This window comes from Pteropus vampyrus, unplaced genomic scaffold (genome assembly GCF_000151845.1).
Source record: "Pteropus vampyrus isolate Shadow unplaced genomic scaffold, Pvam_2.0 Scaffold36, whole genome shotgun sequence".
Taxonomy (NCBI): Eukaryota; Metazoa; Chordata; class Mammalia; order Chiroptera; family Pteropodidae; genus Pteropus; species Pteropus vampyrus.
In genome coordinates, this window is record NW_011888817.1 from 2,531,766 (window position 1) to 2,544,731 (window position 12,966).

The 12,966-nt window shown below is 51.4% G+C and overlaps 1 protein-coding gene across 8 annotated transcripts in view; it reads left to right on the forward strand.

Annotated features, from left to right (window-relative positions):
* The window catches only part of EPHB2 (EPH receptor B2), a 157,514-nt gene that overhangs the window by 23,170 nt on the left and 121,378 nt on the right, over positions 1-12,966 (forward strand). For 6 of the 8 annotated variants that reach the window (XM_023529401.1, XM_023529402.1, XM_023529404.1 and 3 more), the window contains 2 exons: positions 4,581-4,645; positions 7,673-8,357. In XM_023529401.1, coding sequence (XP_023385169.1) covers positions 4,581-4,645; positions 7,673-8,357 — 750 coding nt within the window. Of the gene's footprint in view, positions 1-3,249; positions 3,269-4,580; positions 4,646-4,749; positions 4,844-7,672; positions 8,358-12,966 lie in introns of those variants that run through there. The other 2 variants (XM_023529406.1, XM_023529408.1) reach the window with 2 other exon arrangements.

The following is a 12,966-nucleotide window of genomic DNA, read 5'->3' on the forward strand; positions in this document are numbered from 1 at the left end:
AGAGGCTGGGCCAGGTGCACGTGGTCCAGCAAGGGGGCCTGGGAGAGCTGCTGATGGTTACTGAGCAGCCCCTCTCCACCTCTCCAGGCTCCACCGTCAGCTCACCACTCCCTGCACCACCGCTCACAACACCATTAACTCCCACAAACCATGCTATTGCTCACCTCACCTTTGCCTCCACTCTATCTGCCTACCATGCCTTTCCCCCTCAGCCCCTCTGGACTTCCTTCTAACTCATTCTTCAGGCTTCCATTCAGTGTCACTTCCTCCAGGAAGCCATCCATAAATGGGGCATTTTCTTCCTCGCTTTCCACACCCGGTTCCTATAACCCGCAGTACCCCGTGCACATCCACATTGCAGTCTTTGTCACATTGTGTGGTAATTAATTATATGCATGTAGTGAAAACAGCTTCCCCTGCATGAGGGAGTGTCATTGTCACAGTGGGGTTGGGGAGGGGGACATTTCCAGCACTACAGAGGCAGTTTGATGGAGCCTCGTGTTCCCCAAAGCGTGGGAAGTAAAATGATGTTAGGCAGTTTGCAGACATTTTTAATCATAATAATCTTGGTTTTATTTTCCTTTCTTTTATAGCAAGTGATATTGATTTTCCATTTATAATAATGATTACTTTTTCCTCTTTAAAATGCACTTAAGAAGAAAAGGAGTCAACTGGAAGAAAAATAGTAACTAAATAAGTACAAGTCGTAGGTGGAAATGGCTAAAGTCACGAATGTCCTCATGGAGCAGAACGCTGGCATGTGCTCAGACCCTACAGTTTGTAGGGAGTGCCTACATAGTAGAGGAAGACTTACTATGTACCATGCCCTGTGCTAGGTCTGTGGGGCCCCAGGACCAGGACCTAGCACCCACCCTTCAGGGAACCACGGACCATTGGAAGGACCTGGCAGATAGGGGCAGTTCCCACCCTGGATTTCTGCAAGGGCTGGGACAGAGCTATGCGGTGGTGTAGATTCAGGAGGACTTCTCGGAGGAGGTGACCTGAATTGAGACTTCTCAGATGAGGCGGTTTAGGCAAAGAAGTTGTGGAGGGGGAGAAGATCAGAGAGGGTGTGTGAAGTGAGAGGTACGGGGTGAGGCAGACCACCACACAGTCTGTGCAACTGCGGCGCAGCTTGCGAATGGAATAGATGTGTCGTCGCGTTCCCGAGCCTTCAGAAGCCTCAGTTTTTCCATCTGTGAAATGGGACAGTATCACCTGTCTCCTGGCACGGTTGCGAGAATGTTGGTGAGGGCCTCAGGCTCCTGGTAGGATCTTAGTGGGCGTGAGTTCTCCTTTTGTAGATTTTTGAAATTAGAGGGGAGGTGTCTGAATGTTATGGGGAAATGGAAAAAAGTGCCGGTGGAGAAAATAGGGTTTGGCTTCCTGAAACTTCCCAGGTTCCTGAAGCAAGAAGTACTAACTCCATTCCCTGGGGAACTGAGTTTGACTTTTGTGTTTGGTTTGAAAGGAACAAAGAGGAAACTCAGGACATCCCAGGAAAGCAGCATCAGACAGACCTGGAAGGGCTTTGGGTGGGCTGTGGACCTGGGGGAAGAGGCCAGTGTTTGTCAGATGTTGGCAAGCATGGTCTGGGCACTGTTGGGGAAATTGGGGGCGGGGGGCCAGGTAGCCTGAGCTAGAGTCTCTTGGCCCAGCCTTCACTTTCAGGGGCCGCCTAATGAGCCCAAAGGAAATGGCATGTGTTCAGGCACAGATTCAGCCAAAAAGCACCACACTCGATCTACAAAAGCATAACTGCCACTTACTGAGGATTTGCTTTGTGCTGGGCTCCAGGCTAGTATACTTCCTGTCACATCTAGTCTTCCTATTCCCACTCAGAAGGTATCTTGGCTGTTCTCTAGTTAAGGAAGCTGAGGCTGAGAAAGGTTACAGATCCAAGGTTACAAAGCAAAGAGGTGGAAGAGTGTGTATTAGAACCCAGAGCTCCCTGACCTCTCTCAACTCCTGTTTATCCTCTCTGCTTACCTGCCCTTTTTTCACCAGGTAGAGGGAGGTGTCAGCATTGAAAAGCAAAGGCCAAGGGGAAGTTGAGGGTAGCATACTTATGTGTTCCTTCCTGCCACAGCTCCTAGGGGTAACAGCTTTCACAGAAGTGGGCTTACAGGCAAAGCCCAGGACTGGCAAGGTGAGAGGGAGCACAGGAGGCGCCTGCCTTCTCACACCCTTCGAGAAGATCTGCAGACTTCACGGTCCCTCTCAGCCCACTCCTGGGTGTGAACCAGCCGGTCCTCGACTTCCAGATCCTCCCCTTTCTTGTTTCAGGAGGCAGAGGGGGCAGTGGGAGCCCCTGGCTTGCGCTCCTTGAGAGTCAAGGGTCTGAACATCAGCTTTTAGTGTATGACTTTTGGCAAGTCATTTGCCCTCCCCAGGCCTGAGTTTCCACCCATACAATGAGGATGTCAGTTCACAACCCCTCCTCTGGGCCATGGAATACTCCAGGGCTTGGCCTCTGGGTCAGCCCAGGAATCCAGCCAAGGGGTGGGGCCACCTGCTTGGCGGGCTTGCACCCACCCGACCCCTTTCTCATCCCAAGCAGAGTCTCTCCTCTCCCTCGTTCGACACAGCTCCCAGCAGCTGTTCCTCAGGCCCAGGCAGAGAGCCCGGCTTGGCGCGTCTCTGGCTGAGGCCGATGAGAGAAAACAGGTTAAAAGTTCAGCCCTTGTTCTCTCCAGGAAGAAATATCTGTAGCATTCGGAGTGTGAAAAGGAACCCTTTTTTCAGCTCCAAAGCAGCACAATAGAACTTCCCTCCAATTTGCCATCAAAAAGACGCCCTTGGCACTGGACTCTACCGTCCCTGGCAGCCCCTCCCCCCACCCCAGCCCCAGCCCCCAGTGCAAAGGGACACGGTGACCAAAAACACAAGCCATGGGCAGTCATGAGAACACTGCTGCATCCTCCTTTGTCAGTTCGCTGGTCTGACTGGGGTCACCTCTGGCTAAATGCTTCCTCCCATCCCACCCTCCATTCCCACCACCCCAGCCCTAGTTCAAAGACCTCGTTACTCCCATTTTGACCTTCACAGCAGCCTGGACACTAAGCACCCTGCCTCTATTCTCTTTGCTCTAGTTCATCCAAACTAAGTGTCTAGAAGTTTACGGGGTAGGAGGCAGGAGACCTGCAACTCCCACTCTGCCACCAACTCCTGTGTGATTCTTAGGAAGCCTCTTCCTCTTCTCTGTGCCTCAGTTGTCCTATGTCCAAAATGAGGCGTTTGGGCTGGACTAGGGAAACCATCTGAAACGGTGAGTGTTAGTTTCCTGGAGTATCATGGTGAGAAGCATCGTGCAGCCACAGATTGTGGGGGTTGATTGGTGATGTCTGTGCTGGGCACAGAATGGGAGCATGACAGCAAGCATGCCTCTCACTCTCTCTCGCTGCGCTGGGTGGTGTGGAAGGTCCAGCTGTGACCTCCTAGGTCCCTCCACCTACTCTCTCATAGCTAGTTGTATTCATACCTCATTTCCATTGCCAGACTATGATCCGTTCCATAGTAAGGTCTTTTTATTCATTGTTTTCTCTCCAGGATACCCAGCATAGTTCCTGGTACAGAATAGGCATCAGGCTATGTTTGTTGAATGAATACTTGAAAGAGGCCAATTTAAATCTGCTCAGTGGATTGCAATTCAGTTCAAAAAGTGTTTTGAGGCCCCTGTGGCTGGGAAGGGATAGAAGGGATGGGTCCTGAGTCTGATCGGGGTGAATAGAGACCTCTTTGCCCCTGTGGGTCTCCATCATAGGCTGTGTGGTTTCTTCCCTCCAGCTGCTGGAATGAGGGGAAGTAAATGGGGCCTTGGCTGGTTCAGAAGCTGATCTGAGTCTCCTGAACCCACAGAAGGCAGGTGATGAACTGGCCCCATTGGGCCCAGTGCTCACCCTAAATACCCCTCTACCCCCAAGGCCCTATCCTGGGGGCAGAGGTGACTAAGCCCTAGGGAGGTGGGGTGATTGGGGGTCCAAGGATGGGGACACAATGGAAGACTCCAGGTTCCTGGAGAAGCGGGGAGGATATCCCTGACAGGAGGTGTGGGCTTGAGGGCCGAGGTGGGGTAACCAGGGAGCTCCACTGGGATGGAAGGACAGCCCCTCTAAGGCCTGTGTTCCAGTTTTTGAGAATTTAATGCAAGCTGAAAAGTTAACAGAACCCTAAATTTGAAGTTAAACTTTGAATTTTCCAGATGGACTCTCTGAAGCCCATCCAGGAAACCTCAGGTTAGGACCCTTCCCTACCAGTAAAGGAGGGAAAGGCCTATACATAGGTTGGTGGGACATGATTGGCTGAGACGATGGGGTATGGGTAGGACTGGAGTTGGGCCTTAAGGGATGGAGCCTGGAGGAATGGAATCAGATGATTGGCTGGAGCATGAGAATGGGTGGGGATATGGATAGGAGGCAGGGCCTAAAAGAAGGGTATTCTTTAGGATAAGAGCTAGATGCTTATTTGGAGCAATGGAAGTAGGTGTGGCTCTGTAAAGAAGGCTCTCGAGGGGTGGGGTCTTGGGGTGGTTGACAGTGCTCTGTATGCTGGTGGGTGGTGACGCTTTGCTCTCCCCACAGAAACCCTGATGGACTCAACCACAGCGACGGCAGAGCTGGGCTGGATCGTGCATCCTCCATCAGGGGTGAGTCAGTAATCCTCAAACCTTGCCTGGTTCCCCAGGATACCTCGGGTTCTGCTGTAGGGCCTGGATGCTCCCTCATATTCCAGCCCCTTTTCCTCTTTCAGGGCCCAGGGCCAAGCCTGGTCCCCTACCACTGAAGGAGTGCCAGTAACCATGACAACATACTGGATGCGTACTGCTATCCCATGGAACCTCAGGGTGAGGCTCAGAACTAGATACTCGCACTACCCCATTTTATGGATGAGGAAAATGAGCTGTCATTTCCTAAGCATCCAGTATGTGTCAGATACTGTGTCAAGCACCTTTCCACACATAAGCTCCAATCCTATGGGGAGAAATCACCTCCATTGACAGGTGAGGAAACAGGCTCAGAGTTGTAGCCACCTGCCAGCTGATAAGTCATGGGGCTCAGGTTTTTATCCAGGACTGTGCTGAGTCCTCTAGGTCCCCTTTCTAGGTCCCCATAGCACAAAGCTCCCCTCCCTGAATTCTTGGCACCTTCTTGGACCCTGTGATCTGAATCTGTGTAGTCTGTGGGCTCCACGAGGGCAAGATCAGGTGCAATTTGAGATTCCTCTTTCTCCCTGCACCAAGCAGCCCAGAACTTGCAAATGGACTACGGGGTAAGACTCCTGAAATTCTGTCCCAATTCTGCCACTTGCCAGCTGTGTGATTTGGGGCCAATTTCTTAACCTCTCTGAACTTTAGTTCCCTCATCTATAAAATGGTGATAATAATGTCTTACTCACAAAACTCTTGTGAGGTTTTCCTGCAAAGTTTCTAGCACTGTGCCTGGCATAGAGTGAGCTCCCAGTAAGGAGTAGCTATAATAACTATCACCATAGTCATTGTCACCATTATCAGTTTTAATATCATTCTCTCCTCATCAGCTAGATCTCTGGGGAGGACTCTGGGCTCCCACAGTCCATCCCTTCCCCTCTTCCCACCCCAGCTGCTCTGCTGGGACTCAGCTGCTGCCCCATGGAGCTGCATATCCCCCCACCCCACCCCAAGGCCTCTGCTCTCAATAGGCAGGGCCCCAGGGTCAGGCCTCTTTCTGTGGCTCTTTCTTGTCACCAATTTTCCATCTGCGAAGGCTGTAGGGCCCACAGCCCCACCCTGCCAGTAATGAGGCCAGGCTGGGCTGCAGGGCCCCCGGACGCAATTATTTGGGGTGTTTAGGCTGCAGGGCCTCCGCATGTTAATTAGAGAGAGGGGAGAAAGGCAGAGTGCTCTAATTAAGTGCTCTAATTAAGTTCCGAAGAAGAGCAGTGGTTGTAACAAGGGGCTGACTTTGTCACATGGTGCCACCGAAAAAAAAATTAAATGCAACGTAAGGAGCTTCAGAGCTGCCATTGAAGTAGAGGCTGGGCTAACAGGCTGCAGCTCAGCCTTCCCCCCACACACTCACCCTTAAAGCATTGTCCCTCCCTAGACCAGCAGCCACCGCTCCGCCCTGCACAGACGTGGCCCAGAGAATCTGAGGGAGGCAGAAAGACAAAGAACACCCACTTGAGAGTGACAACTTTCCCACCCCCGTCACAGTCATATCTGCCAGTTGAGGAAATAGAGGCCCAGAGAGGGGAAGTGACTTGCCCAATGCCACATATCAAGTTAGCAGAGCTGGGACAAAACCCAGGACTCCTGGGGCACTGTGGGGTCTTCATGTTTTGAGACAGCATGGGCAAGCCTGTGAATGTATCTGGGTCTGTGTGACCTCACTCACTTCTCTGGTCTCTACTCCCTCATCTGTAAAATGGGGATAATCCTACGTACCATGCGTGATAAACGTGGCAAAGAAATGAAATCCTATTATAGCCCCCAGACCCTGGCCCGACATGGGTGGGAGGGGGTGCTCTGCAGGTAGAGTTCTTTTGGGTCTACTCCAGGTGAAGCCAGCCCACCACCAAGGGGGACACCAGAGAGGGTAGGTAACAGTAGCTCCCCTCAGAAAGCTCTCAGTCCCACTTGGTCTGAGACCAGACCAAGAAGGCCGAGAGCGCCTGGCACTCACCCAGGCAGATTGTCCCCGAAGGCCCAAGGGAGAGCTGGTGAATGCAAACACTGCAGCCCGAGGGAGAGGCCACTGCAAGAGGTTCCAGAACAATAGACAAAGAAGACAAGAGGGTGCTCAAGGAGGGCACAGAAGTGTGAACAAAGGCTCAGCAGTGCAAATGAGGGTCTGTGAGGAGAGCATGGGGGCCCTGTGCCATTTCATTCCCAACTTTCCATGGCCCAGCCCAGCAGTGAGGCTTGGGAACTCTAAGCTGGGTATGTGAGAGCCCAGGCTGGAGCCCAGAGAAGATGCTGAAGCACTTGCCCCAGGCAGGAAGGGCAAGAGGTCTCCCTCGAGGCACCATCTTAGCCACTTGTGGTCTCAGCGCAGGGCTGCTGTCATGTGTCTTCCTGGTCACAGTAGTAAGGGCTCTTCTCTCATCAGACTGGGAATCCCCAAGGGCATGGACTGTGTCTCCCTGGTCAGGCAGGGAGCTCACAGCAGGCGGAAGTACTGTCTTTCCCATCAGGCTGGTAGCTCCCCAAGGACAAAGCTATGTCCACTCTCAGCAGAGGGGGCTCCCTCAGAGTGGGCCTCCCCCTATTTTTCCTCCCAGGTGGGAGCTTCCCAAGAGCAGGGGCTATGGTTCCTTTATCAAATTTAGTGAACCCCTAGGGGGAAGAGCCAAGTCTCCCGTATTGACTAGGGGGATACCAAGAGCAAGGAAGTGCCCTTCCCATCAGATTGACGTGTCTCCCTCACAGGAATTCCTCAGGGCCCAGGCCATGTCTCCCCCTCAACTTGAGAGTTCTCTGATGGTAGGGATCATGTCGCCATCATCAGAGAGAAGACCTCTAAGGTAGTCTGTGCCTCTCCCATTAGACTAGGAGGTCCCAGATGCTAGGCGTCCTGCCCTCTCGGATCAGACTGGAGAATTCCCTAAGGTGGGGTCTGTGTCTCCCCTTTTTAGACAGGGCATTCCCCAGGGCTGAGTCCCTACCTCCCCTACCTGACTAGCATTTCTCCCACAGTGGGAAGAGGTGAGTGGCTACGATGAGAACATGAACACGATCCGAACATACCAGGTGTGCAATGTGTTTGAATCAAGCCAGAACAACTGGCTACGGACCAAGTTCATCCGGCGCCGCGGTGCCCACCGCATCCACGTGGAGATGAAGTTCTCCGTCCGTGACTGCAGCAGCATCCCCAGTGTGCCCGGCTCCTGCAAGGAGACCTTCAACCTCTATTACTATGAGGCCGACTTTGACTCAGCCACCAAGACCTTCCCCAACTGGATGGAGAATCCATGGGTGAAGGTGGACACTATCGCAGCTGATGAGAGCTTCTCCCAGGTGGACCTGGGTGGCCGGGTCATGAAGATCAACACCGAGGTGCGGAGCTTCGGGCCCGTGTCCCGCAGCGGCTTCTACCTAGCCTTCCAGGACTATGGCGGCTGTATGTCCCTCATCGCTGTGCGTGTCTTCTACCGCAAGTGCCCCCGCATCATCCAGAACGGCGCCATCTTCCAGGAGACGCTGTCAGGGGCTGAGAGCACCTCGCTAGTGGCTGCCCGAGGCAGCTGCATTGCCAATGCTGAGGAAGTGGATGTGCCCATCAAGCTATACTGTAACGGGGATGGCGAATGGCTGGTGCCCATTGGGCGCTGCATGTGCAAAGCAGGCTTTGAGGCCGTGGAGAATGGCACCGTCTGCCGAGGTAAGGGCCATAGTGCAGCTGGGGCCCACTGGCAGCTGGGAGGTCAGGCTGGCAAGGGCAGTGACCTGGAGCGGACTGCGAGGCGCTCTGTGGCCAGGCTTTCCCAATCCAGCCGTTGTTCGGCTTCTTAGAAGGAGACATTTGAAGAGCACTTCTTGATGGTAGTGCTCCAGGGGGTTGCAAGATGATCTTAGTCGCACGAGGATAAATGTTTCTCATTTTAATTATTATCTGAATATTATTGATGGCAAGTGGTGCTTTACTTCGTAGACAAAGCGATACCATTTCCTTTTTAAGAAAATATGTCAGTCACAGTAAATCACACTTATAAGTTAGCATTTATTGGGTTTTTGCTGTGTCAGTCAGTATAGGCCAGGCTATGCTGATGTGACAAAACAAGAGTTTATTTCTCACTCCGTGGAACATGTGCATCAAGGATCAGCTTGAGATTCTTCCTGGGAGCCAAGCAGACAAAGGAGCCACCGTTTGTAATGTCGTGATCACCAGGGCAGAAGGAAGGGACAGGAGTGGCAGATTGTATACTGGCTCAAAAGCTTCTGCCTGGAATGGCCCTCACATCACTCCTATGTGTATTTCAATAGCCATAAAGCAAGTCATGTGGTTATTTCCAACGCAAAGAGATGGGGAAGTGCAGACCCACTGTGAGCCACGGCACCTGACCACCACTTCCACTGTGTGCTGAGCTCCTGACATGTCTCACATTTAATGCTCACAAGAACCCCATGAGGGAAAGCGCTATTTTACTTGAACAAATTGAGGTTCAGAGAGCCTTGCTCATATAGAGAGTGAGTGGAGGAGCCAAGAGTCTTACACCCAGGTAGTGGGATTCCAAACGCCCCTTCCCCCGGAACCACTATACTCCTTAAGTTAATTTAAGGGACAAAATTAAATAGACAATAGTACAGGTGGTGTTTGATTATGGCAAAGAATCACAAAGGTGGGTTGCAAACATAAGTTTTGAAGAGGTATTGCATGGCAGTAAGAAGGTGTGAAGGGAGATAGACTTGGGTTCAAAGCCCAGCCCTGCCAGCTGTCTGTCTGGGACGAGTATAAGACTCCCTTTCATAGGGTGGTTGTGAAGATTCAACCACTTAAGACCTATAAAGGACTTACTGTGGCTTCTAGTACACAGTAAGAGCTTAATAAATGTTAACTAAAGGAGATGATGTATATAAAGCCCAGCCTGGCATAGATATTCCTCTGTGTGATTTGCGATGGTGATGGTGGTGGTATAGGAGATTTGAAGCCTACTTGTGCCTCTTCCTTCCATCTTCCCCATTGGAATCAGATCCCGGGTGCCCCAAATGCCAGGCTAAGAGTTTGGACCCTATTCCAGGGGCCCTGAAGAGCCAGTGAAAGTTTAGCCTGGGGCGGTTGCAATGATCCTCACCTTATAAAATGCTGTCACAACCAGCATCTCCATGGCTCCTCCCTCCAGCTCTCTGGGCAGCATTTTAAAGGTCCCTGGGAGGACAAATGACATGGGGGTTCAAGAGATAGGAGCAATGGCCTGTAGGGAAACAGTGCTCTCAAGCTGCCTGAGCTGGGTATCTGTAGTGCTGGGAAGACAGAGGAGTAGAATCAAGGAGTGTTTTGACCTTGAATTAGATGAGCTGTAAAGACAGGCAGGAAAGGGAGGATGGGGAGAAATCAAAGGAAACAGGGAATGGCTGCTTGCAGGGAGGTGATGGTCCCGGAAAAGAAACGGGGAGGCTGGGAGAAAAGGCTGGTTTCCTGAGGGAGAGAACAGACCTGGGTTTCTATACTTGAGTGTGAAAGTGCACAGCCTGGGTAGATTTCAGGCCATGGAGGCAGGATCCATCACTCAGTGCTCATTGTTTATTCATTCAGTAAACCTTGCCTGTGCCTGCTCTCTGACAGACCTTGTGCTGAGCATCTGGTAAGACAGAGAAGAATCTGGCTGTGGCCCTGTCCTCCAGGAGCTCATAGTATAGAAAAGGAGACAGTCTATAAACGAACAAGGAAGAGAATGTGTTAGACTTGCTTTAATGGGAACTATTCAGGCTGCAGTGAGCATGGAAAAAGAGGGAAGGCTTCACAGAGGAGGTGATGTTGGAGTTGGGAATCTCTGGAGGATGGATCTGTATGACAAAAGACCTGGGGACATGAATCAGTATAGCCCATTAGAGAGACTGGTAAACTTTTTTGTGTGGCTGTGGCTAAGGGCTCAAGGAAGTATATTATAGGAAGAACTGTTGCTGGAAGTGTGCCCAGATGCAGAAGTGTATTAGTTATCTTTTGCTGCATCACATTTAGCAACTTAAAACAACAAATGTTTATTATCTCACAGCTTCTAAGGGTCAGGAATCCAGGTATGACTTAGGTGGGTGCCTCTTGACTCAGTCACTCCTGGGATTGCAGTCAGGCTGGGGGTTGGGGCTGCAGGTTCATCTGAAGGTTCGACTGGGGAGGGGTCTGCTTCCGCATTTGCTCACATGGTTGTTTGCAGGCCTCGGTCCCTCGACACATGGGCCTCGCACATGTGCGGTGGCTTCTCCCAGAGTAAAGAATCCAAGAGAGAATGTGCGAGAGTACCCAAGACAGAAACCACAATTTTTTCATAACCTCGTCTCAGAAGTGACATCTCATCACTTCTGCCATGTACACTTCATTAAAAGCAAGTCACCAAATTCAATTCACACTCCAGGGGTGGGAAGTTCACTGGGTGTCAATGCCAGGAGGCAGGGTCACTGGGGGCTGTCGTTGAGGTTGCCTGTCACAGATAGCTTCTCTGAGTCCAAGCTTCTTGCGAGATGTGAGGATTTGAGGTAATGGTGGGCAGGGTGTGTACCTAGCCCCAGCTCTGTCCTGTTCCCCTCTTCCCCCTAGACCTATAGCCTATACGAGACCCAGGCCCAGCCAGCTTCTGGCCGTGAGTACAGGCCAGTCAGGGCGTGATTAATGAGCTCAGGGAGCCAGAAGGACACCAGCTGCTGTGGTGGCCTGTGCTGCAGCCACCCAGATGTGGGGCTGCTCCAGCCCAAGTCCCACAGGTACGGGCCCCTCTGGCCCTGGGACGTGTAGGAATGATGATTACAGCTCACATCTGAGATGTTGGCAGAGGGCTTTCTTGTCCTCTACCTCAGGGATTCTCAGCCTTTACTAGGCCTCAGAATTTACTGGGAAGTGTTTTAAAATGCAGATTCCTGGGTCTAGCATAAACCTCTCCCCCAGGTCTGGTCCTGCAGCTCTGAGGTAGGGCTAAGAATCAGCATTTTAAACAAGCAGCTGTGATGCTTCTGTAACAGGACCATTAGCTCAGACACATGATGTGATAACACATCCTGGACCAGACGATGACCATGGAGTCAGCCTCACCACCACCCCAGGGACCATTCACCCTTAAAGTGTGTAAGAGGACATTAACAGAATCTCTAGGATGGTGTGGTTTGGAAAGATGCATTTAATATTGAAACATAATTTGATAGGGGGGAAAAAATCTATTGCTCTGTTCTTTTCTTTAATACAAATTAAAGAAAAGAGGCTGGATAAAGTCTTGTTGACGAGTCGGTGAGTCCTCCTGGGGAATGGCCACCATCCCAGGGATGGGCGGTGGTAGCTAGTAAAGGGTGGGAGTTCCCAGTGGACTGAGTGGTTCACAACGCTAACAGCTAAACTGACTCAATCAAACCAGCTTCCTTGGTGACTACTGTGTGCAGGGCATAGTGGTAAGGAGAGGGGCCTGGAGAAGCCAATCGACCATTCAAGAAGCATGTATCAAGTACCCTGTGTGTGCCATTTACCCCCCTAACACATACTTATTAAGTACCTTCTGTGAGCCAGGCACGTGTCAGTGCTGCAGAGCGCAAAAGTGAGCCAGACAGACATATTCATCGCTTTCCCAGAGTTTTCAGTCTAGGTGGGTAGATAGGGGAAGATGGAGGGGAAAAAAGGTAATGAACAAATAAATAAAATTGTTACAGACTGGGATGCATGTAAAGGAAGAAAATAAGGTGCAGTAGTAGAGATCAAATGGAGGATCTATTTCAGCCAGGCAGTTCAAGAAGGCTTCTTAGAAGAAGTTTCTTTTAAGCTGACAGGGATTACCCTGGGAAAGCTGGAAGACAGGACCTGAGCAACTCAAGGTTTGGCCTCGAGTGGCGACTGGGCGAGCAGAGGACTCAGACACACGGGTGACCAAGGCAGAACATGGCCCTTCCGGAAATGAGGTCCATCCAGGCCACAGGGCTTTGAGAATATGAGGAAGAGGCATCTTTTCTGATGGGAGGTCTAGGAAGGCTTCACGGAGGAGGTAGCATTTGAATTGGATCTTGATGAGTAAGTAGGAATCAGATAGGTGAAGGAAGGGAGGGAATTGTAGGTTGAGGAACCACATGAATAAAGGCCCCAAGGTGTGACAGTAAAGGGCATGTTTGGTAAATGTCATTTGCTCTACTGGGTGCAGGGGCCAGGACCTGACTTTCCTCTATTTATCTGTTCGCTGTGTATTGAGTGCCCAGTCTAGGCCTACACTGGCCATACAGCTGCCAGGTGGGGGATTTCTAGGACTTCTTTTAGAAGAACGCTGCCCCCTTCCCTTACCCTAGTCCCCAATCTCCTCAGGATC